Consider the following 26,874-nt stretch of genomic DNA (forward strand, 5'->3'; position numbering starts at 1 on the left):
GATAACACATTGCAGGAAACCGCCGCTTTGGACGCACGGCACCAGAACACAGTGGAGGCGCTTCGACAACAGTGTGAGCAGGAGAAGCAGCAGATGAGGCAAGGGCACGCAGACGAGATGCAGCACCGCCTCGAGAAACTCTGCGCAGATCTTGCCAGAGAGCACTCGGAACAGCTGGCCAAGCTCAGGGAAACAGCCGAAGCCGAAAAGGCAGCGCTTCTGCTGGAGTGCCAAAATGCAGAAGTACAGTCGTCAGCCTGCAACACGTGGCAACAGATGGCAAACAGGGACAGCAGTGTGCCGGGCAGTAGCGGTGGCAAGGCCGCTCAGCTGTTGACCCAGGAAGAGATCCACAGCCTGGTCAGTCGTCGCATCACGGAGGAGGTGACTCGACTGTGCAGGATGCACGAGGCAGAGGTGGCCGAGCTGAAAAAGGCTGTGGAAAGGCAGTGGGGCAGTGAGCGCCGGGTCGGGACATCAGGTGAGTGCTACAGTGCCTGATGTGTCTGGCCATTACCATCACAGCTTGTTACGCATGCCTTTAAACCCTTTAACTCCCAAGTTCATTCATGAAAAGGTGAAATGAAAAACACGGCACCGAACAGCAGGAAGCTCCATAGTGAGCGTCGACAGAGCTAGGCTTAGCATTTTTGCAATGGTGGCTACGGCTGCCAGCAAATCAGGGCATAATAGCACTAGTTTGGCACTGCAATATAATAAAAATGGCAGCGGTGGTGTCTATAATTAATGCCATTTCAGACCTGCGATCAAAGCGAAAAGTCAGGAAAATTGGATGGAGAATTGTTTCAGCATCCGAAATTTCAGACATTCTTGTGCATTAGCTCTATGGGCGTGTCCAAAAAATCGGTCGTTGACTGTATTGTGTTATATTGGTAGCATGGTTCCTCCTACAACACGCCACAGTAGCCCAGTGGCTATGGTGTCATACTGCTGAGCTCAAGGTCGCTGGTTCAACCAAAGCCACAGCGGCCACATTCAAATGGGGGCAGAATGCAAAAATGCTCATGTGGCATGCATTTGGTGGACAATAAAGAACCCCAGGCTGTCAAAATATCCTGAACTCCCCCATTGCAGCGTGCCTCATAATCATGTTGTGGCTTTGGCCAGAGTGTCGAACCGAACATTTTAGAGCGTAGCTCTTGAGCACCCATTCCTCCGCCGAGCATCGGCATGCCTCAGTGTCGGCGGCATAACTGAACGAAGGAGGAAAGAGTGAGCGCAGAGCAGACTGGGAGGGTCACCTACGCACTGCCTCTTAGGATCTCCCAATTAATGAGGAAGGTGTGCCGCACTTCGCTCCGTTTACAATGTACCATATAAGATTGTCTGCACCAGCTACACCACTCATAGCGTTCTCTTCCTCTTCCTAATATAAACCGTGTACCTATATGATCATAATACAGAATAATGACGCACAAAATGAAAACACGTATAGAGCTGCACTCAAATTTTGCATTAGGGAGTGTCGTAGTCATCCGTGAACTTTTTATTCTTCCAACAATATCTTGGACTGACTTTTAGACTACAGATTACAGGAAGACAAAGCAGTACTACACATTGGTTTATTGACAACAGATATGTTTTAGGTTCCAAGGAGTGTTGCAGTGGTCATTTGTAAAGTGAGGAACACTTTCGACTAACCAGGGCAAAAGGCCAAGCTTCTATGAGCTGCTAGTCACCGTAACATTGCATACTGCACAGGTTGAGCACTTTAGCTTTGTACAGTACATTATACGTTACCGTGATATGTTAGGCCCACAGCGCATGCACCGCCTCTCGGAACCGACATAACATGCTACGCGTTCAACATTTTCACATACTACTCTTACTGCCCACCACACTTAGGGTAACTAAATTAAGAATGCAGTGAATAATTATGCTTTTAGAGCGTTCCGCATCACAAGCGCATGACCACTGCCAAATGTTGTGTCACCATCTGATAAGAAGGAATAAGACTTTTTCTCGGCTCACTGGCATCTTAGTCTTAGGCCTAACAGTGTCAAAACAAAAAGTCCAATTCAGCAATGACAAAACATTGATAATACTATGTCTTCAGTGTGAGATGAAACTAAGCAATGTCTGATCTTGCCTTCTTTTTTTATTTTCTTGCTGGCATAACTGACAGCAACTAAAACGGCTAGCCTGGACACTGCCACATTGTTACACACTCACATGCAATGACTGTGGGCAGCGGCATTACTGCACACAGTACACAGATGCGCACCAGTGTGTTTCTTCTTTGTGTTCTCAGCTCGAGTTTCCTGCACTCACTCAATAATGCACAATTTCTGAGACAGCGCTTCCAAAATGTATTATAAGGCCTACAATAGCAAAGTGTGTGCTGTACTGCACTCATGATTGAGTACTATGTCCAAAGGGCTCTCTTTAGTTTGAACTCCATTTTATTCTAATAATTTTCCAGTCCTCTAGGACTTCAGATTAGTATTCAAGCTCCAGGGTATACTTGATCTGTGTCCTTCCCTATGTTCCCATTTGTTGTAACCTGCATTTCTTCTTTGCCCTTTCAGCGCCGGAAGGCTCCGCTGCCAAAGAGGTGAGCACTTCAACTGAGGCGAAAGACGTGCAACGTCTGCAGCAAGAACACCAGGCAGAGATTGCACACCTGCGTGCCGAGATGGCCAGAATTCTTCAAGAGAAGGAAGAGGTGCTGACAGCGCGGGCAGACCAGCGCCTGCTGTCTACGGAGGCGGGCTTCCAGCGGGAGCGGGACGAGCTTTCGGAAGCTCTGCGGAAGGCTCAGGCAGAGGCGACACAGCAAGATGCTGCTCACCGAGAGCAGCTGCGTAGGATGGAGGCGACCCTGCGAGCACAGCTGGAGACGGAGAAGGGGTGCCTCGCACTGCAGCAGGAGCAGCTGATCTGGCGGCTGCGGGAGGAGCACACGCAGCAGTTGCAGGCCCTTCGTGCAGAGCAGCTGCGGGAAGTAGAGACCCTCCGGGAGGAGCTAGACCGTGAGTGGCCGGAACTGTCTTCTGCGAGGAAGCGTAGTGATGAGAGCATGTTTGTAATAGTGATGGTACCATAATATAGCAGACTTCAGTGGAATCGCATTACAGAACATCCAAGCTAAATGGTAGCTTTGATCAAAAGAAAATATGTTATGAAATTACACTTCTGCATTATCAATTGATCCACTCTTAACGTAAGAGGAGGCGGCTTGGTAAGACAGAAAGACAGGGGGCGATGCTGCCTTTAAGTTTTTGCACCAACTCTAAATGAGCCAAAGCACGTTCCGAGAACTTTTACTGTGCCACAACAGCTCAAATACGAGAAAATAATTTGAAATTTACAATTTCATGCTTGCATACCAGTGCTGTGGTTTCGGCACCAAATTTTACAAAACTTGAAGTTTGGACTTCATTTCCTAATGTATTAATAAATTTTTTACTGTAAAACAATTTGAAGGACTGCTTCTACACTGACTCAGTGTTTCTCTTTGGTGTCCCTCTAAATGTCAGTTGCACAGAATGCCAGCTTTGGACTTGTTGCAGTTAATGGGCCCACTTGTTCACTTGTGACTCCTCCAGGAACCAAGCTGAAGCTGCGGGCCCACAAGATGGCTACCATGCTGCGTTCTCGTGGCAGCACACCACCTTCAGACAATGGAAGCACTGCTTCGAGCTTGGCTTCAGCCAGCACACTGGACGAAAGCAACTCTCAGGATTCCATGGTGTCGCCGGCTCTTCGTGACCTGCTAGGAAAGATATATCGCGAGGGACTACATGTAAGTTGCCAGTGGCATGAAACTGCATGGACAAACACTGAGAAAATTTTTATGGGCTTTCTTCTGTGGTCTTTAAAGAAACATTATATTTAGGCTAGTATTTAAGCAATGTAGGTTGTTAAAGCTTGCCTTTCAGAACACCTCGCATGGTTTGTTTTGTGCCGAGAAATAACTTATATTCATGCCACATGGGCACAGAAAATGACATTTAACTGCCTAATGGCCTAATGCTTTCTCATAATACATTCACCTGTTGAGTGCGTGCTCTAGCTCCTCTCTCCATATTAGCTCCATTATGGCAGCGTGCAGAAAACATTTCTGAAGCAAAGCAAAGCTGCTGTAGGTAAGATATGCCTACTGATGTTTTAGCGGCATTTCTTGTGTTTTTACCTGTGAAAATAATTTTTTTAAAGATAATATGATTTGTAAACAAGCTGACTGCATTCACTGCAGCTCTTATCATTGTGACAGTTACCATTATCAAAAATATGAATGTAGCAGCAACTTCATATATAATGGCATGAAGAAGCCTAAGTTGCAATACACTTAATATGGCATTGACCTCACCAGTTTGGCATGGGCAATAGTTACAGAGAAAATCGTCAGGGCAAGGGCCATGCAATTCTTCCATGATTCAACTAGCCCACGACTAGTGAGGCGACTCACGTATGTATTCAATGTTGCTCTGGTGATTTCAGAAGCCATGCTCTTCCAGGTGCCATGTCTCTCTGCTTTGAGTCGGGACCCTTCTAAGAAAGAGTGCCACAGTCACACTCCCACTTATAGCATTATGAAAAGAAAGCATTGATGAGTTCCTATGTCCAGAAAAATTAGTTATAACTGGCCCAACTGTATTTTCTTTATGTTGAAATTTACTTCTCACCTCTCAGGTTTCACCACATGCAACTTTCTCAAAGGACCAAAATCTCAAAAGTAATAAAAAAAAAGTGTTGATTTATAGCGCAATGTATGTAAAATTGTCTAGCAGAAGTGTGAAATAAAACATCAGCAGCTTTCATCCATTACATAGTCAAGCTTTCCTGTGAAGGATTACATCAACGTAATGATATATTGTAGCCAGTTTTTGGAACAGTGAATTGTGTACAGCTCTAAAGAGAACAGCATGAAAGACTGGACAAACGAATGGTAAATACAAGCACAGAGTGCTGTGTTTGCTACTCTCTTGTCTCATCTTCTTTGTTGCTGCCTTACCAGCTGATGTTGCTTACCAACTATCTCGGGTTCAGACCTTAGTGTACAGTGAGTTTCTTCCATAAGCTGCTGTCATGACATTACATGTATATTCGCCATGATGGCAAATACTGTAGTGCAGACACGTAGACTTAGGAAACACACATTGTGTGTCCGGTTTAAGTGTCTCTGGGCCCTTGCTGTGATACTTGCAGTCACAAAGTGCCAGCTAGTCTAAAATATTGCCTTGTTAGCATTCACAATTCGCGCTTCATTTACATTTGAAAGATGACCATAGTGCCACCATTAGCTAAGCGTACAAGCAATACTAAGAAGCAGACTCCACTCTTTGCAAACGTTTTTAATGTCCTGCAACGCTTGCTGCATTTGATGCAAGACACATGGTCACCCATGGCCAGGTACACCACTCTCAGCACTGTGTCTCACCTTTCTCAGGTGCTGTCCCTGACAGAACGGCAGTTGCTGCAGCGACACTTGACACCATCACCTGAACGCAGTGGCAACACAACCGCAGCATCCGACCACTCTACAGCCACTGTCAAAGCAGTAAGGCCTCATTGCCTAATAAATTGAAATATAGGCCCATGATCTCAGTGCCAGTTTACTCACCAGGCCTTCTAACTAATGTCCTAAATTTAGCTTCAGTTCTGCTAATAATTGTTTACTCGTCTACAAAGGAAAACATGCAATGCCCCGAAGCTATTTGACAGTTTTGACTGCTGGAGTGACTAAGGATGCTACCACTGGTAATTGAGCATTCCAAGATTTTATTCATCCAGAGAGTTCGATGTTTGCAACGTTATTAACAAGGCAGCATTGCTCGTGTGTATCAAGAATTCAATGATCTCTTTAGTTAAAATAGTTTGATCTGCATTATGCCATTGCACAATTTGCTTTACCTGTGGGCTCATTCATCTGAGGTGATATTGCTTGGAAGGCTCAAGACAGCATAGTCTTGAAAAATTTAAAGACTTGCTTTCCTGCTATTGCTAAATCTTCTTGCAAATAACAGATTGAATGTGTTTTCCCAATTTGCTCCAACTTTGTTATTTCTCCAGCAGGGTGAGTTACACATTGGCTTTATCTGTTTGTGGTATCAGTGATGATAAAGGCTGCTTGCTTGTGGTGAAAATGGGCATTTTGAGACTTCCCTTGCATAGAGTTCACTGCACTGTGTGTTGGCTGTGCTGTCTTGTTTGACCATTGCTCGTGCTCATTACTGCGTGCATGTTCACCTGCTCAGGTTGCTCCAGCCTCGGAAAATGACGCTCAGCAGTTGCAAGAAGCACTGAAACAGGAACTCCTGGCTCACAAAAAGGCACTCGATGAACTCCAGGAGCAAATGGACCTCGCCAGGAATCAGCATGACCAGAAGGAGCTAAAATTCAAGGCCAAAGGTAGAAACTGCTGTGAAAAAGGGAGACCCAATGATATGTCACATCTGACCCTTAAGCAGCACGTACCCACCATAATTATCCATATACAAGGCCTATCATAAAAGTATCCGACCCTGTTTATTTTAGAGAGAACTGTAGGACACAGGTTGGCCACACTTAGTGATCTGGGAGGAGGGTCCGTGGTGTGCTTAGCCTACGGGTCGCGTGTCCTTCAGCTGTGTGTGCTGTTGTGTAGGAGCTGTTGTGTCGAGTACTGTCAACTTTTCTAAGTGCAGTTTTGAGTGAGCAAAAATGATGGCCTTACCAGGTTTGCACGTAACTCCAATTTTCTACTGCCTGTGGTTCATTCTAACTATGGAAATATGACACCATCATTTGCTGCTATAAAACTGTGGAATGGTTTTTCCAACATTAGATCTTCGTCCTTTCACGCAGTCATGCCTTTAAGTCTTTTTATATGTATAACTAAGTTTACGTCATTCATTACACTACATTTGCCATTTGTTTGTATTGACAGTTTATTTTTATTTTTTTTAATGCAGTATAGGCTTGTATACAGACAATTTGTTTTTGTTAATTTAATTTTTCTATGTTGTATTTTTGCAGTTTTTTTTTTTTTAGTTAGTTAGCATGTTCATCTTTAATACATCTCTCCATTGTTATCATTAACTGAGGGTCCTGTAGCAGTCTTTGACTTTGGGACCCTCGTATATATATTGTCTCTTACCCATTCATTGTTGTACTTAAAGAATAATAAACTGAAACTGAATTTAACAAAGATACTGCGTGAACTTATGTACAAACCTTGGTGATATCTAAGCATAAGCAATCGGGAAAATCCGAACAGCATTTGTAGATGATGGTATGGTCATGAAGCAGTTAAAATGGTCTTCATCAGCTTCAAAAAAAGGCCGACCTTCTTTGGAGTGAGCCGCGCCATGGGAGGCCTTCAATAAGGTGCGATTTCTTTATGAAGTGTGAACCACGATAAGGAGAGACTGCCAGCTTACTGTCGGAAGTTGCTTGGCTGGGAATAGCAACAAAAATATCATTAGTGCTTTTTAAAGATGATTTGGGTACGCAAGAAGTGTCAGTAAAATTTTGTCAATTTTGCCAACAGATAAATTCGAAGACCTGGAACTGCAATAGGATAGCGCCCCTGTTCATGCAGCTCAAACTTCAGTCATTCGTCAAGCTTCCTATTCTTCAGATATAAGCCCACACGACTTTTGGCTGTTCACAAAAATTGAAAGGCACCTGAAAGGAATGCACGTTGGAACACTAGAGAATTTCAAGTGCAATGCAACATCTGTTCTAGCAGCACTTCCTAATTAGGGGTTTGCAGGACTGTTTCAAGAAGTGGAAAGAGCATGGCACTCTGTATGTGGAAACAGGAGGAAACTACTTTGAAACGATTAGGATGACAATAACACCAAATGACATTTTCATTTTTCCGAAAGCATGGTGGGATGCATTTTAGACAGGCCTTCCATGTCTGAAGCAGAAAAACGCCTGTCGCTGTACCTTTGTAGCTATAGCATTGCATCACTGAGAGTGAGGTCACAGGTTCAAACTCGGCCACGGCACCCGCATTTTGATGTGAGCGGTATGCAAAAATGTTTGCTTACTGTGCATTGATTGCACATTAAACAAATCCAGGTGGTCAAAGTTAATTCAGAGCTCTCAATTATGATGTCTCTTGTAGCACACTCTGCAGATTTGTGATGCTAAACCCCACAATGTAATCTGATTTAAAATAGTAGAACTGCCAGGTACAGTGCATTATAAACACGGTTATTCATTCACGCTGTGCAAGAAAGAAGCCTAAGGGCATGATTTGCTGTCTGTGTAATTCTGTATTGGAAGAGCCAGATGTAAGAAAAATATCTTTGCTGTGACTTGTCAAGACATATGCATGACAATGGACGAGAGGTTCTGTGCTCAAAATGTATGGATGTAGCTGTCGTATCATTTTCAAAACATTTTTGTTGTCACTCTTATTCACAATGACCGGCCTTCCTTTTCGTACTTTGGTTAGAACGGGCTCTCTCACTGTACTTACAAGCAGCCTTTTGACAGCCACATAAAATAACATGCTGTTTTACCACTGGTCTCTTTCTCTCCTTTTCTTTTTATAGTGGATACGCTGGAGGGTCAGCTTCGGCAGGAACGGTCACGGGCAGAAGAGCTCAAGCAACGGCTGGACACAGAGCAGGCCAAGACACTGGAGCTGCTCACGCAGCTCAATAGCCAACGGTCCTCGTGTCTGGAACTGGAGATGGCACTGGCCAATTGCCGGTCCGACCTTGCCGATGCTAATCGCCAAATACTTGCCCTCAAGCAAGAAGTCCTCCATTGCAAGTGAGTTCGCATTCCTGTCCTTTGCTGCCTGTTGTGTGACAGCTTAGTGGTGTCCGTAGAGTTCCTCACTACGGTCTCTGAAAGAAAGTCTGGTGCTGTGATCATTCAACCATTGTATGAATGATGGGGTAGCTCGTGGGTCTCTCTGTGATTGATTGAACCTATACAAACCTATTTATACACAGTAAATTACTATGTGACAAAATTGATTGGGAACGTAAAACACTAAACTGCTTTAAAGTAATGCTGCATTCCGAAATTGAGCCACAAAAAATACGAGAAGCTGCAATCTGCATATTGTCTGCAGAGTGCAGATTTCCTGTTTATAAATATGTTTGTATAGGTTGCCAAGCTATGTCATACAGCAGACCCTCTGGGGACTGTAAGTTTAACCTCCATGGTTGACAGTTGTGGGGGTCTGGTATCCCACTGAGTACCAAATACCACGAGTTCAGGTTTAAGGAAGCTAAGGGCTGCATCAACCGTTGCCTCGTGTAATCTAACACGCCATTGCGCGCATGCACTCAACTGTGCATGCAAGAAACACAGTATTGCCATAAGTTAACAGAAACAGGTTTATTTGCCTGCAGCGACTCCCAACACTGCATAATAGCCGTTCTGGGGCAGCACAAGAAGCAAGGAGGCTCCTAGGCGGAGAGTGGAATACAAAAAAGATGCCACAAGCGCGTCTATGGGTGGACGGCTTCCCGCAGCATGCCGCTAAGGGAAAAGCATCCCCACGGCTATTCTGCGTGCTTTCGCAATAAACGAGCCCACGACAGCCTGGGCAATCTCTGACGGCTTGGGCACCCTATAAGTGCGGCTGGCATTGTACAATCAAACATGAGCACTAGGTACTGCTCTTTGATTTAGCATCCATAAAAGGAGCAACACCAAATACGGGCTTGTCATAGCTGCAAGGCACTGTAGATGAGCTCAAGTTCGAGCAATGCCCAAAGCACAGGAGCCGGCAGACAAGAGGAAAACATGTGCGCACCTGATTCTGTCCTTTTGAGATCTCCCACACACATTCTGCCGATCATGCTTGTTGCCATTGCCAGCAATGCAAAGTGCCACCTTCAAAAACTGGTAAGTAAAATTACCTATTGACCCTTCCAGGGTGGCTGTTGCTTCGAACCGTCACAGGTGTAAAAGGGCGAGGCACAGTCAAGGAGGAAGGCAAATGCCTGCACAAAGATTACGGGTGTTCCTCGGTCCACACATAGTTTGGCATAAAACGAGTGCAGTATTGCTTCACAAGAGCATCCTCAGTACCGCTACTTAGACCATCAAATTAACTTGGTCGATATGTATTCACTACTTGATTAGTGTAATGTAATTTGCTTCATGAGTCACAAAATTTCAAAAGTTGTAAATGGTCTTAGATGAGCTGGTATTGAATTAGTGGGGTTTTCCTGCCATGGTTCACTATGTAATCAAAAGAACCAAGAGAATGTAGTAAGAACACCTTGTCCGCAAAACTAACAGTTCTGTGTCTTCCTCACACAGGAGCTCCCTGGAGGTCGAGAAACTTCATGCACAGAACATGTTGAATGCTGTCAACGCTGAGCGGGCTCACTTCAACCAGCTACAAGCCACTTTGGAGCTGGAGCGACGCCGTGGAGCCATGACTCGCGAGCAGGACCAACAGCTCATTCATGAGCTCAGAGCAGGACCCTCATCCCTTCCATCCACACCAGCACGGCACACACAGATGAGCGAGATTGAGAAGATGCGTGGGGGTCCTCTGTCAAGCACTGCTCACTTGGACAACTCGCTGCTTTGTGAAGGAGACAACGTGGGCACTCGCGGCGGTGGCCACTACCTGTGTGCACGAGAGAAGCTGACATTGAGCCAGTCTCTGCTGAAAGCAGAGGAGGAGATATCAAGACTAAGGCAGCTCACCCTTAGCCAGGACCTGTTACTTGGCCAGACAGCAGCAGATGGCAACCTGTCACCTGCCATCTGTCGTCTGCTTCACAAGCTGTACTGGAAGTACCGCAAAGCAGAGAGCTGGCGCAAGGGCCTCATCTACCAGAAGCAGTACTTGCTCAGCCTCCTTCAGGGCTTCCAGGCGACTGAGGATGTGGCTTTGCGGATGCTATTGGGCTCCAGACGTCGACCTCCCCCTTCGCCTCCACCCCTTCACCACATCGATGGAATAGGGACTTCTAGCGAAGATGACGGGCGCCCAAGGCAGCAGGGTTTCCGTCTGCACTCTTCCGACTCCTCTGGCGGTCGCCACTTCCAGCACTTGCTGGCTTACCAGTCAAGGGGTCACCAAGACTCGGTGGACGATGCTCCATTGCCTTCGGGATCATCCTCGCATTCATCAGCTGATGGGTCTTCGGGCATAGCATCATCGCCGCCTATGCCCGCACGATTCCGATTCCGGTCAGCAGTGCAGGCTGTGGTAGCACTGCATCGCATGCAACATCTGGTGCACAAGTGGCGGTTGGCGGCATGCGTGCCTCCGACGCCTGTACTTCTGCACAAGGTGGAGCTGGCAGTGCGATCAGTGCCACACGGTGAGTGCTCCCTCTTTTCTTTTGCTCTTGCAAGCCACGTTATGAGTTTCATTTTGTAGCTGCATTCGGGTACGGGTACAGTACAGTAACCAGACATGGAACAAGAATAGGCTCCTGAGAGCTCGCAGCTGTGAGCACAGGCTGACAGCTCATATTGCATATACAGTGGAATTTCATTAATTCGAAACTGCTTAATTCTAACTTACTGTTTAACTGCACTGATGCTGTGGTTCTTTGAAAAGTTATGTGAATTTCAAACACCTAGTAATTTGAATACATAAGCATTTGCAACGATTAATTAAAACGTACAGCGCTGCTTACCATGCTCTCAGCAGTGCGTCAACTAACGCGGTAATGCCTCTTGACTCGCCAGTGTGGCCGCCCGCTGGCTGCTGCTCTCATCTCCCGTTGCAGAAACCATATTTTGGTGTATCTAATCCTCACTGAAGTCTTAAACAGTTTAACAGTAGTTACATGCAAATTTTGCCTTGAAGGTATACACCTTCATGCTAATGATGTACATACACAATATCCACTTTACCTTGTGGGCAGAGGATTGCAGACATGCAACACACTAGCAATACACGGTACATTTACGTTATCACCTGCAGATTACAATGTCATGAAAGTTATTAAGTATATAGAGAAGTAAAAACTGGAAGCTCCAGGGTGATGTTTTGTTTCATCTTATCACAACATTGAGTGCCACCACATTGCAAAGATTTTTTATGGGGACTTGTTGTGGCCAAGCCAGAAAGATGCAGTGTTCAATAATTTTTAACTTATGAGGGGTTTAGCTCTTAAAGCCTTGGTTAGGATTGCACAGCATGTGCTTGGTCTTAAAGGGACACTAAAGTCTAATACTAAGTCGACGTGGACTGCTTAAATACCATTCCAGAAACCTCGCAACACTCATTTTGTGCCAAGAAAAGACTTAGTTTACGATAAAATTGCATCTGAAGGGTCCGAATACCTTTCTCGAAATTTAAATCTCCTGCCATCCAACCGGGGGAGTGGTGACGTTGCATACGCCATCACTACCCTTTGCTGCCGTCGGTGAGTGAAACGGCGTCCGACAGACAGTGGTACCGAGCCAAGACAGATAAAATCAGAGCAGTGGATTCTCTGCTGCAGCTGTTTTTCGGCCAAGCGGTGTAGACCATTCGGGCACCTCGCGACATCACATGGAAGTTGAATTCTCTGCTACTTGCAGTTTGTGCGTGTTTCGCGAGCCAGCAAAACCAGCGCAGCACTACGCAATAACTACTGAAATCCGAAAGTGTTGAACGAAACCGTTTAACCGCTTGCATCGTTGTCAATGGTAATTTCAATGAGTTCTTTTGTCCAAACATGAAATAGAATGGGACAAGTAGCATTTTATTTCGTCTTATAATACAATACCAGGATGTTTTGTGGAATGAGTGGTTGAGTACTAGTGACAGAATTTAACTGAGGAGTGCTTTCGTCATCGAGCAAATGCTTAAATGTCCCGGGGGAGTCTCTAATCATGTCGTGCATTTACCTCAATTTCTCGATTATTAAGGCTCTGTTCGCGATAATATTGACGCCTTAGAGATTCTCGAGCACTAATTTATCACTTTAGCTTGACTTAATATTTGCCTTTAGTGTCCCTTTATAGCTAAAGTCTGAAATGCAATGACAGGGAACTAGGCTCCAAAATACAGGTTTGTCAAACTGTATGACCCAAATAAGGACAAGAACTTGTAAAGGATTTCACACAAAGTGAACCAGCTGAAGCATTAAAATGAATAAATCCTTCGAATATGTTCAGCGAAATTTAGAAAGGTGGAGGAGGAAGCGTTACATGAGGAAAAGGTTTTATCCACCTGACTGTTGTAGGATGCTACAAAGGGACCCATCGCACCCGTCGTGGTCGCTCAGCATTCTGCTGCTATGCATGAGGTCACGATTTCTACTCCTGGCCATGGGGGCTGCATTTCGATCAGGGCAAAATGCAAGAACGCTTGTGTACTTGAACTTACATGCATAATAAAGAACCTCAGGTAACCAAATTTAATCCAGTGTCCTTCGCAACCCACTGTGGAGTTTTGAGACGTCCAACTCCACAAAAAGGGGTGGTGGGGTATCCCATTGCATTGTCCCCAAAAATACAAACATCATATGGGAAGAAAAATCATTTATGCTTTGGTGTTGGAATCAAAATGCGGGTCCATTGCCTGTCTGGATATATCACCAGCTACAGAAGGACAAGAATGAGTCCCTTTGTAGCATTTCACTGCAGTCAGGTGGATGGAAATTTGTCCTTGCATGGTGTAAGCGACCAGCATACATACTTAGGGCACCATTCATAACAAATATTGCCTATTTGCATTGAGGCAGCTGACAGCAGTGAGTGTTGCTGTGCTCAGGTGGCACTTGGAGGCTAGGAGCGTCCACCAGTTCAGGCCTCTCTATGGTCACGGCACGGTCATCGCAGTCCTCACTGGTTTCGGCTAACACAAGCCAAGCATCAGCAGCGACGGTGCTGTGCCACAGGTTGCCACAGCCACCGTCACCCAGGTAGGCACCGTCATCACCATGATGATGCTGGTGCTGATGCTGATGATGATGGTTGATGGCATCCCTTTCTAATTAGGGCGCAACAAATGATGAGCTAGCCTCTGGGAGGTACTTAGCCTCTGTGAGGTACTTACATGTTTACCATATCGTATTATAGAACTCTACATACCTCATAAAATTACTTATGTATCTTATGATCTTGTCGCCACCTCTTCCCTGCTTTTTTTTCCATTCATGCTCTAATCGTCTGTTGATGATACTTCAAGCATCACCTGTGGCGTTGAAAATCACTTGGAAGCAGTGCTGCCAACCTCCGAAGCTAGTTTTCTGCAAACTTGGACAAAAAAGATTCCCTAGATTTCCGTGGATTTTTGCGAAATGTTGTTAACCAGTTCAAATTTGTGTTCTATTATGAGAAGAGACTGCAAAATCTATAGTTCAAATTTATTTCTAAACTCCTGTTAAGATACAGTTGACTTCTGTTTATTCGACCCTTACGAGGTCGACGAAATTGGTTTAATTATCTGGTGTGTTGAATTAAGCAAGGTGCAGAAGAAACGGCAAAACTCACTGCTAATTCATTTGACATTTTCCCAAGTCCAGCACGGCCCCGCATTGAAATGTGCCCACTTTCTGTCTTGAAATTTGAAAAGTTTGGTAGAAGTGACATAAAAGCTCCTAACAAAGCAGAAATCTAATGAGCACCCGATTTTTTTTCGAAAAATGTAGGCAATACGTGTTGTACCAGTGTTGCATTGCTGTTTTCTAAAGCTTACCTTCAATTATTTTGTCAACAAAAGGATGTTTGGGCAACATTCTATCAGCTTTTAATTTTTGGGCAGTTGCTGTCACTCTTCCTTCGCCATTTCGCAATTACTGAAAGTATAATTATTTTGTTTTTTATGTATAAGCCTTGAGGTATTGAGGAGTGCTGTAAAGCTGTCCACCTTTGTCTGCATACCATAAATATTTTTTCTTTAAATTCACCTTCTTGCAGTAGTCATTTGTAAGGCAATATGCATAATATATTTTTAATGTCCTAACTGTGTAATGAAAAACAAACTAATAGTATTATAGCACAGAATGGGCCTCTGTGAACATGGCGAAATAAAAATTTTCACGAACCTATGTCTAGTTAGTTAATTCAATAATTTTGGGATGACTATTATAAGCTGTCAAGTGCTGTATCTGTATCTGTACCGATTTCATTGATGACATAGCATAGTATGACATCTGCTTACGAAATATCATTAATTGTTTTTCTATAAATAACAAAAATAGTTTTCATTGCCACGTCCTTCCTTAAGAACAGTATTGAGCGTGAATTTTAGATTAAACAAATAATTAATTGAAACCACAAAAGCTTGATCAGTCATCATGAGCCGAGACAAGACAGCATTGCATCCAAGACGGGCAGAGGAAGTCTGGTGGTTTCCATTGCGGATAGCATAGGAATGCTTCTAACATATGAAATTGTGGGGGGAGGAAAGAAGATGAAGAAAAAAAAAGAAAACGAAAGAAAGCATTACGAAATTAGTGCAAATGTTGTGGGAAGTATTTTGCTTACTTTAGAAGCACTGCTGTCAAAGATATACTCTACGACGCAGCGGAGCAAGTTCAGCGAGTGCATTCTACAGCGAATGTCACTAAACTTTTTCCTGCTAATGAGACTAACAGCCAAGTGCACTTGCTCTATGTAACAGTAAATGTGTCCGTCTGACAGGGGTATCAGTATACATGGATACACTAGCCAACACTAGACGTAACTTAAATTACCGCTGACCATGGTTATGCTCACTTGCTAGAAAAATCTAAAGACATTCTACATATATAGTTGTATGATGGTCTGTAGGGCTCGTATTGGTTTAGGATTATTTTTCTTTGATTCTGTTTCATTTCTTTTCACCTGTCACAGAGAATATCTGGTACTGGTGACAACAGAGACCTGGCTTCAAGCCAGCCAGTGATGAAAGTAAAGAATGTAAAATGAAAAAAAATCCTCATAAATACAACAAATGGGGCAACAGGATATGTACAGCTAGGTTTTTCACATGAATGACCCTAACTGTGGTAGGCCCTAACAAAGTTCAGGTTAAACCTAGTTAGCATACCTCTGTAGTAGGGAAGGAGGCAGTGCTAGTGTGGACTGTGCCAATTACGTGCAGCCGTCATGGGGAAGTCAATTATTCAACATCAATTAAAAATAGGTAACATCTTTTGAGGGGTAGACTATTCCTCTACCATATGTCATCTCCCAAGGACTGGTTTCTCTGAAAGCAGCTGTGCCGTCATAGTCACAAGCAAGAATAGTGTTCAAGAGGTCAGATTAAAAGGCTATATCAACATGCTTCAGCTCAGCAATATGGCCAGTAGCATTAACTAGCCACTTAAAGTTCAAATGCTTAAGGCCTGGAATTCAGGCTAGCAGTACTTAATAAATAAAATAAATAAATAAATAAATAAGGACCAATGTATTCAGAGGTAGCTTGCAGGGGATGGCAGGCAGCTAGTTCCACTCAGTGTATGACGCCCACACTGTGGCTTGAGTGTGTTCAGATTTTTCACTGCACTATACATTGCAATTATGGTATGCTCTTCTAGCAAACCGTCTGTTGTTTAGGAAAGCCAGTGTCCACAGCTATCCTGCAGATTTCCCACTTAAGCAGTATAAAAAAAAATTAAATTTGTTGTTGCCTCTATAGTGTGCATAAAACTTAGACATTTAAAACTGTTAGTTCTAATCCAACCTGCACCCACTTGTCTTTGCCATCACAGGACCCCATCACGGCCTTCCCAGAGTCAGCCTGCAAGCATGAGGGAATTTGTGGAGAGGCTGGACAGTTTGCACAAGCAGTTCGGCCTCAGTGATGACCAGCATTGCTGACACACCGCCACTGGGTGGAAGGTGTTGACGACAGTGTTGGACAGTGTTCACAGTACTTCATTGTACCCCCCAGCAAGAATGCATCAACGCACAGACAAGGGATTGAGTAGCTTTTTGGAAAGCTGCTCCTTGGGATCGTGTAGATAACTAGCATGTTCAGAGTAGTTTTTGCATTGCTGTTAAAAAGGACTGCTATGTTTTCTACTTTTTCACTACCAAGGAGGGTAATCTATGCAAGCAGTAAAGAAAGGTTTATTTATGCTCTAACTGACGCCTTCTGGTGTAGGCATGCTCAGCACTCTTCTAGTCTTGACTGAGTGTTGGGGGACGCATAGTGAAATGCATCCTTTTGGTAAAGGCTGTTATTGAAAAGTTTTTTGCATCTGCGCATATGTGCAGTTGCATCTGTCCAACAGTTTTGCGCAGGAGCAAATAGTCTTAAACTTATCAAAATATGTGTTGTGGCTACCTTTTTTATTTAATGCTGTAGGCTTTATTAAACCGAGAGACATTCTGGTGTATGTAAGCCATGCCTGCAAAACCCTCGTGCACATTTGTTTGCATGTGTTACCTGGTTACCTTTTATGTGCTATGGTATTTTTATTTTCAGAATGCAACATGCATTGTGTTGCTTTTATGTATGGGCCTAATGTCCAACTGCTCATTTGTCTACATATGTGATTATACATGCAGATAGCCTAGCGCTGAGAGGAAATAGGGAGGCTTAAATTTTTTTACCCTCTGCCAAACAGTTGGTGCCACTAAGCAGGGTGGATTCTTCTGCCTTCATCAACTCGAGTTCCTTACTCTGTCTGCACATAATCTGTGCAGAGCTGCCAAAAACAAAGAGGGGACCTCCGAAGTCAGTGCCTTTTCTCCTCAAGAGCGCTCGACAATGCTTCAGGGTGTAGCTTCAGGGTGTAGCTTCAGGGTGTAGCTTCAGGGTGTAGTTGTAGTTTTTAAATTTCTTGTAGCTTTTTACACCTGCCTTGGTTTTGTCTTGTATGGTTTTGGCTGAGAATTCTACACATTGTATATAGAATATGTATATTTTACAAGCAGCAAGTAAGTGTCTAGTGCTAATGTCTTGTTACTGTGCTTGAACATACAATGACATGCTATAAGCAGGGGATGATGTCCTTGCAAATAAAAATGTACATACCTCTTCTGAGAAATGGATGTATTGTTATTTGTGCGTGTTTATGGCTTTCTAGTTCTGCGTTTTTCAGATTCTGGTCTGCGGTAATTTTTTTTAAAACTTGACGTTTTCAGCAATGGTTTGAACAAATGACAGGTGATGATTGGGGTTTATTATTATTATTATTATTATTATTATTATTATTATTATTATTATTATTATTATTATATGGAAACATTCAAACACAAAGGAAACGGAGGGAGCAAGGAGCAAGCTGACAACTGCCACCAAGAGGGCACAATGCCTGCCTACTCTGTCTGAAGGAGGGAATGAGAAGAGAAGAAGAAAATAGGAAACAAAGAAATATGGAAAAAAAAGGAAATAAACAAATGACAGAGACATGGACAAAAGCAAGTAGGAACACGGAAAAATATTTCTATAAACGGGAGGCCAAATCAGTTTTCCGCATGAAAGTTAGCAAGGCCCTATGGGCCTGGTCACGTTGAGCAGCACTCCCTCTCGGAAACAGGCGATCGTCAAGGGTCATACACTTGAGTCCAGTCAGTCCATATTCCTTAATTAGCAATGCACGTTGTGTGACGAATGCGGGACACTCCAATATAAGGTGCCCAAGTGTATGCGTGATTCGATAACGTGTGGCAATAATGCTTTCTCTTACAAGCACAACATTTACTTGGCAGTTGGCATGCAGCAGTGGTGATAGACAGAAATAATGGTGGAAATACAAGTGGGGAGTGCGGCTCGGCGTCGGGCTCAGCTAGCGAGCTGCCACTAGTTGAAAATGTAAAAGAAGATTAACCAACTGTATTGTCGCCTCCATTGGTGTCATTGCACTTGTATCATCAGAAATCACGCATAGTTAAGCATATACTTTTGTCTTATGGTTCGTCACTGGAAACTACAGCTTACACAGGCAGCATATACAGATGTTCATTCCCTCTGATGTATAGCTCCTAAAGGTTTATTCAGATCTCCATTGCTTCCTTGGTCCCGGTCATCTATTTCTGTCCCCCTTTTATTTTTTTCTCTTTTCTACCCATGCTGTATGGATATCACACACTTTGCATTCAAGAGCCATCGCATTCATTCACCGACTTGCTGCGATGCCTGCTGTTCTCAACAGGCTCATCTGAATACAGCCAACAAAACATTACGTCATGTAAAAAATGTTTGCTCTGGTAGGGCAGTGAGAGGGAAGGCTCAATGCAAATTTTTTTTTAATGAAATGTGGACAGCTATAGTAGGAACAACTAGCAAAAATCGATGTTTTCCATACCGCAACTATATGTAAATGCCACCAGTGCATGCAGCTTGCTGAAAAGGATGCAAAGCTAGCATGCACCAGAACTCAAACCTTTGCTGACCCCAACCGACGTGCCGGCTTACTGCTTCGCATGCATAGTACATGCGTGAAGTTGCACCTTTTCTGCACATCCAAGACGTTGTCGCCTAATATTGAAGGCAAAATAATATCATTGATGGCTGCCAGCATTCTGGGATCATTCTGCTACAGGCATGAACCATGCATGCGCTGCTGTAACCATGGCGGCCGTGAACAAAGTTGCCACCATGTCTACTGGCACGAAACCGCAACTTTAGATTCAGACTCCCGACAAAGCAGAGCTGGTTAAGCCTAGTGGCCTGCTAGTAGGGCAGCCGGCAGAGTGACTGTTGGCAAGCCGTCGCTGGAAGCTCGCCGCCAATATGTTCATACTCGTAGACCTTATCAACGATGGAGCCTGAGACCAGACACGCAGGCTAGACTGATGGTAGTAGTAGTGGAGATGGATACACATGCAGTCCCCTCCATGTCTGAAAAATCTATCGGCGGCGTAAACGTTTTTATATTCTCACTAAAACGTTATCAGCGATCAACTGTGAGATCCGACGCATGGTCCAGACTGGCGACCGTAGTATAGGGGTGTACGGATCCACGTGCGGTGCCCTCCGTGTTCGAAAAGTTGGTCAGCAGCGTGCACATCCTGGCCAGCAGCTCGGCTTGGTTGTACCGCCTTCGGCGAGTCAATGTGCCAGTCTCACAAATAACACTGATTGCACGGTTGTGTATTCATGGCGTTCAGAAGGCGTGTACATAATTTATTGTGCCCTTGCCTCATTTCGGTATGGCAAGATGTCGATGGGTCATCAAAATCCGCAGGAGACCGTTTTCAGGCCTGTCGGAGGAACTCTGCTTGCATTTCATTAGCATAGACCTGACTGCGAATTTATTTTTTTTTATTTTTTGCCAATATTTGAATGTACGCTTATAAATACATTGGGTATAACACAGGTACACTTTCGTGTCCAATGCGACTTTGTTTTAATGCTCTTTGACTATTTGTGGAAGCATACATGATAGGCTGAGTGATGTCTTCACGTAGTGATGGTGAAGAAAGATGCAGTGCCAAAACTGAGTCACGAATTGAACTTTTTATTGATTGAACTTGTGCTCACAAATGCAAATGACACCCGGATGCACTATGAACTGGTGAGAACGATCGTCAAAATCTAGACTGCAGGTAATACCTGTGTCACACGTACATTTCTGATCATGATCGGGGCTGATTCGTATCAGTTTTCTTGACTGTGATCAATACTGGTCACCGCTGCATGGTCCAACGATCTGAATCGAGTCATTATCGTCTGCTGATAGTCAGCAACTTTCAGAACTGCATAATGTATTACCTACAAATTCAGATTTGCAATATATGGTTAGAATTGGACAAAATTTCAATTTTACACCTTATTATTGATTTTTAAATTTTTTTTTGTTTGTTTTTGTTTTCTTGAGCTGCCTTCAGTTCTTGCTTTTAGCGTTTTCAGCATACTGAGGTAGAGGGTGCAGACGTCAGCCTTCAATCACGATCAAGCGGCCTGATCGCTATTCTCAGATCGCGATCACCCAGACCTGGATCCCGCAGGATCGTGATCAGAAATGACCACGTTGCAACACCCGATCCGGATAGGACAGTGTATGTAAATAAGAAAATAATAGGAATAAAAAGAATAAGATGGTAAAATAAAAAGGCAGCAACTAAGAGGAGTTGTCCTTATTAAAAACACATTAGTGTTGTAACAAATAAAGCTTTTTGTGTCATCAGAACTGTAGAATGTGTAGAATACCATGTTTTTCATAATTACCGCAATTTAGATAGTTCACTATGTAGGTATATCAGTGAAAAAAAACATTGAGTCCAGTTGGATTTTTGAATGGAATCCAACTGGTTCCAATTGGCTTCATGTAAAGTCCAGTTGGTTCAAATAAGGCATCATGAGAAGTTGGACGTCACCTGAGGTAGATTAGGTAGAGCTTGGTATGCCAATTGGTCTCAACTGGACTCGACTTAAGTCACTAGATGAGTAATCTCGGGAAACAACAAAATAGTTGATAATAATAGCAGATTTATAATGTTGGTTTTCAAGTAAGTTATCCTTGTATTTTGATGTGATCAATGGAGAGAAGCATTGAGCTTTCTGCCAAGTTAATCTCGAAATTTTAACCATTTCTCATGAACCACTGGCATCACTTGGTCAACCAAATGTTGCTCACATATATATAGCACCTGACATCTATTTCTCATATGTAGTGAAGTGTTGAATGTTGGTTATGTTAGTGGTGAGAATTGCCGTAGTAGGTACTTGCATGTGTATGTGTATCGAAAGGATTTTCATGTATATTGGTGTCATGTCAAGGTTAGGGCCCATCAAGGTTTCTTTTTCCTGTTGTTTTTACACTGGTCCCAATGAGTCCTAATTCAGGGACCAATTGTGTCCACCTATGTTTCAAAATACCCAATTGGGCCAATTGGACCTGTTGGATTTTTCCAATTGGTGTCCCTGAACACGGTTGGACACTTCCAATTGGTTTGAGCATTTTTTTTTACTGGGACATACCAGCACAGCTGCATTAAGTTAAAATTGACAAATTTAATACATTGGCCAAGTCTCTAGTTTAGTCTAATTAGCAAATTTACCGGTTTTGTAGACTTGCTTAAAATCAACCCTTATCACTCTGAGACTATGTGTAATTCATTCCAACTCCATTCAGGAATATTGGACTTTCATTCCCATTCAATCTGCTGGAATGGTGTAATCATTCATTTCTTATTCCATTCCAATTTCATTCCAAATGTTCGAAATGCAGAATGATTCCAGAATCATTCCAACTATGGAGTGGCCGCTCCACAGATTTGGTTGGGAGTGATAATGCCATGCAGTCACTGCGCACGGCACTCTCACAGGCCACATTTTTAAACTGCACATACGCACAGGACTGCACTTTTGGGACGGCCAAATCTTTAGATTGCGCTATCACCAAGATCGGTCCATGATAGAGGCTGGAAACACATGCAGGTACAGAAGAGTGTGACTTCCTTAAAAAAATTAATTGAACCATTCCACTCTGTGAAGGTGGATGACCAGCGAAACTCTTTAGCACGCGACACAGAGGTGACACAGAATTTTGAACAAAGGTACGAACTCGTTTATCGTGGTTTTTGTAAACATTCGCGTGGACGGCAGGACTGCCACCCTGAGGAGCAGGCGACGGGACTGCCACCACGTGAGCACGGAAGGAAAGTAGATATGCAAGTGTTTGGAACGTCGACAAAGAGATGGCGATTTGAACGTAGACATGGCCACTGCAGGTCAAAATCTAATACCTGTTCTTATCAAATGAATATCTGATACAGGTTCTATTTGGACCCAAGATAATAATGCTTGAAGCCTGCTTTGGGATCAGCCCACGGTTTTGGCACATGCGGAAGAAAAATGCATGGAACCCTAGCCTTAAACAGCTTTGCTATAAAAATCCACAAAATCCTCGTGACGCATGCATTTGAGACACATACATAGTGCAATCAATAGCCGATTGGCGAGACTAATTTTAGCCGTGGGTACCTGAGCTCGGTCCATAAGAGCGGTATCAGAAACCCTAGTCCATAAGATGAAGGGCATGTGGCAAAAAAAAGAAAATGATCAGCTCCGTCCAAGGAGGATGCAAGCCTGATGTGGTGTTGCAATGTTTTTCTAAACAAATCGGTGGTGTCAAGCATTCACAAACTGTCCCGTGCACAACCTCAAAAAAAAAAAAGTCGGAAACAGATCAGGTGTGCCTGTTGTCTTCTCGGCGCCACGCAAGTTGGCTGGACACATCAGTCGCGTTGTCGAGAAGCTCAGATGTGAGAATTAGAAGCACGGCAGACATTACGTGAAATGCACAAGTGGCGTTGTCTATGAAATACCGGTATTGTGTGGGAATACCTATATGTAGGTCAAACCGAACGCTGCATGCGTCAGTGACCGATGGGGGCATCAGTTATCGTTAAAGAATGAACAGATAATGCACTTGCCTGCTACTCCATTGCCTGGAAGTGTGAGCCACTGCTTCGGGAGATCAGATACTGGGCAGGAGTAAAATATATGTTGATGCAAGATCTAGTTGCTGGAGTCCTTTCATTTTAAGAGAAGAGGTACGAACTTCATTAGCAACTTTTTTTTTTTGGAGGGGGGGGGGGACGAAATTCAGTTGTTTGACGTGTTGCTGCACTTCTTGACGCGGCCGCTCCAGGGATGCGCGTTTGTTGTATTCTTTCGACTCCGTAAACAGTTTCAAGTTTAGTGCCCGCTTTGTTCCTTTCCACTCCCTCTCCAACTCTTTGCCTCCTTGTCGCGCTACTATGCATCCCTTAAGTCTTCAACCAACTCGCCCAATAAAAAATTTTACTTGCATTTTACGTGTCAAATACGCCAATAATGCATTCCATACTTACTGAGTATGCCTCAGCTAGGGCACTCACCCATACTTTTTCATTCGCTCGAACATCCCACCATCCCTTCCCTACACCTGGGAGAGGAGGACCGCCCTGGGAGGCGTATTTACAATTGCTAATAGGTACAGCAGGACGTGGCACTTGCGGGGACGACGGACGTTTGCGCGCATGCGCGAGTAAGAGCGGGTGCGAGAGAGGAAATGTGGGGATTTTTGCTCCTTGAGTATACGACTCTGCTTAGGCACTACAGAGGAGTTTCTAAGCGCGTGTTGTATGTGTTGGTCCCTAGGCGTGCCGGCAGAAGTCGCGGGGCGCGGTAGTGCTGAACCTAGCATCGCCAGTTGGCGGCTCAACGCAATTATATTTATTCAATCGTGTTGTTTGCTAATTAAAACAACGTGCCACTATTTCGCATTATTGGCGCGCCTCCAGGACATCAAAGCGGCAACGGGGACATCACAGCTATAGGAGCCGGACTGGTCCGTGGGTTGGGGCTCGCAGAGGCCCTAACATACAGGCCGCCCTGCTTCCAACCCCCGCTACCGCTTGGGTGCCCCGGAGATCCTGCGCCGCCTGCTTTAATATAACCTCAGGTGTTCTCCTGAGGCCTCAATTTGCCGGTTACATGTGCCCTCCTGGAGCAGTGCTTGTAAAAAATGCAATATATCGTCGCGACTAAAAAAGCGACCTGCGACTTGCATAACACCAGTCAGAACCTTGCCCCTTCAGTCACAGCTATCACCAAATGGGGCGTCCATGCCCACTGCCTCACCGCGCGGGCAGCCAGCGGCGGAGCGTAAACTGGACCGCACTCCACCACGCCGGCATGCCTAGGGGGCAAACGCATGCAACACGCGTTAAGAAACCTCCTCCTTTGTACCTAGGCAGACTCACATATTCAAGGAGCAAAGGCCAAAGGCCCCCAGATTTTCTCTCTCGCACCCGCTCTGACTCGCACATGCGCAGAAACGTCGAGCGCCGTAAGAAACGCTACGCCCCGCTGTACCTACTAGCAATGGTAAAAACGCCTCCCTGAGTGCTGGGCAGCTGCGTCCTACACTATGGCCATTGCTGATGGCCCAAATTAAATTCGTCAGTTGCAGTAACGTAGCCAGATGTTTCCCCCGCAGGGGAACGCATTTGACCTGGCACGGGGAGGGTGCGAGAGGGGGGGGGGGGGGGGGGCACGCGCAGGCCTCGGCGAGCCCCAACCCACTCAGTCCGGGTTCTACCTTTGGTGTCCGAATGTAGCCGCGAGGTAGCCCTCTTGCGATATGCGCTGTGGCGGCTTCGATGGGCGAAACTGTGCGAAACGTGTTTAGAAGCGTGAACTCGCGGGCGCCGCTGCGGGCGCTTTTTGTCGAGTCACGAGCGCTGACGCATAGGTATGGCCCGGTGGCGAACACAACAAGTCATTTTTTTTTTCTAGGCTGCACCTTCTCGTGGCCAATCATCGTTGCTTCTTTCTTTTTACGAACGGTGCGTTCTAGGGCAAAAGAGCGTGGCAAAAGACGCGCTCTATAGAAGGAGACCGGCAAGACGAAAATGGGGGGACAATTAATCTCCGTTGTGCAAACGAAGTTCTACTCGTCGAAGCCGCTACGGCGCATATCGCAAGAGGTCTACCTCGCGGCTGCATTCAGATATCGCCGGCACGCAAAGAGGAAGCGCGGAAACATGCACGCTTGCAGTCTCGGAGGGACGCGCGTGCATGCGTGCAGGCGTCGGTCGCGACGCCGCTAGAAGGGGAGGAGGGTTTTAGAATAGAATAGTTTTAGAATAGGGGCCCCAATAGTTTGGGGCCCCAAAGAGCGTTGCGGGTGTTAGCGTTGGGGCACGTAGGACTAGGCAGTTTTAGTGTTGGGGACGCAAGCGGCTTGCGTACGCAAGAACTAGGGGCGACGTTACTGCGCATGCGCAGACCGCTACGTCTACTTGCGTCCTTGGGTGGTTGGAGCGGCCGAAAACATCGCTGCCCCTAAGAGGTCACGTTACCCACGTGACTCTTGCGGTGTAGGAGAACTTGCGAGCAGCTAGCGGGTAGATAATGTAATAAATCTTTCGCCAAGTGTCGACAGACGTCGTTTTTATATACATTGGAGAGGTTTAGCATGTCCGGTATGCGGATAAACGCAGTTGGGGCGTTAGGGCGGAGCTATAAAGGGGAGCGTCTTGCAGGGTGCATCCACCTGGCGGCGTAGAGCTAAAACTGACAAAATCAGCTAATATTGCTGTAACCAAGTCTATTCTACTTCGCTGCTGGTGTAAGTTATCGGCACTGGCTTAACTGTGTTGCTGCCAAAAATTTATACCCGCAGCAAAGTAAAATACACTTGGTTACTGCAATATGAGCTCTTTTTGTCTGTTTGAGCTTTGCGCCACCCGGTGGCAGCACTATGCAGGCCGCTCTAGTTCATGGCTCCGCCCCAACGCCCCAGCCTACGTTTACCCGATTCCCGGACGCTGTAAACCTCTCTATTAACTGCTTCTAATAAAAAGAGTTTAATGTACTTTACTTCATATGCTTCATATCATATTTTATAACATGATAACGCAGCAACGACCAGACGTTGGTGGTGCTTCGAGCGCATGCGACCTCATTGCGGTTTGCGTTTGGGGCCGCTAACCTATAACACGTTTCTGCTTGCGTACGCAAACGCAAACGCACCCAGGCGCTTGGGGCCCCAACGCCTTGCGTCCCCAATACTAAAACTCTCTACTGAAGAGTTTTAGAATAGGGTTTTACGTTTGCGGATACCGTCTTGCGCTGACAGCGCCACTACGGCGTCAAAGAAAAGCTATTAGAAATAATTAAATAACATATACCATTTTGTGATAGGAATAATAACTTTGACTTGCGTGTATTCGTGTTTAATTACAATTTAGAGGTTATTCTGTAAGCAGCAAACAATTAGTTGCGCTTAGTTTTGAGCAAACCAACTTTACTAGCCTTCACCAGCCAAGCTTAGCCGCGTTAGGCCTACGAGCCATAAAATCCACAATCGAATTCAAAATCAGCGGCGTCTAATGAGTCAATCTTCACAACACACGCTAGCTGAGAGAAAGCGATAACCGCAGTCACTTCTCCTAGCTTGCGAACTTCACGCCTTACCACGAATCGAACCCAGTTTTGTGCTAGGTTAGAGCCGTTGCTTCGATGGGTGCCGCCATGTTTGCCGACGCAAAGTTTTTGGGGCCGCTATTTGGGCTCACGCTAAATCGGTGAAATAGCGTTCCCAACGCAAAACCCAAAGG

The 26,874-nt window shown here is 44.9% G+C and overlaps 1 protein-coding gene across 1 annotated transcript; it reads left to right on the forward strand.

Annotated features, from left to right (window-relative positions):
* Positions 1–17,046, forward strand: LOC135913059 (ribosome-binding protein 1-like). Its single transcript, XM_065445721.1, has 9 exons — positions 1–481; positions 2,550–2,993; positions 3,570–3,766; positions 5,414–5,524; positions 6,222–6,375; positions 8,514–8,736; positions 10,246–11,264; positions 13,655–13,805; positions 16,581–17,046. The coding sequence occupies exons 1-9, from the start codon at positions 94–96 to the stop codon at positions 16,687–16,689; spliced, it is 2,796 nt and encodes a 931-aa protein (XP_065301793.1). The 5' UTR covers positions 1–93; the 3' UTR covers positions 16,690–17,046.
* Positions 17,047–26,874: the final 9,828 nt, after the last annotated feature.

This window comes from Dermacentor albipictus, chromosome 1, assembly GCF_038994185.2.
Source record: "Dermacentor albipictus isolate Rhodes 1998 colony chromosome 1, USDA_Dalb.pri_finalv2, whole genome shotgun sequence".
Taxonomy (NCBI): domain Eukaryota; kingdom Metazoa; phylum Arthropoda; class Arachnida; order Ixodida; family Ixodidae; genus Dermacentor; species Dermacentor albipictus.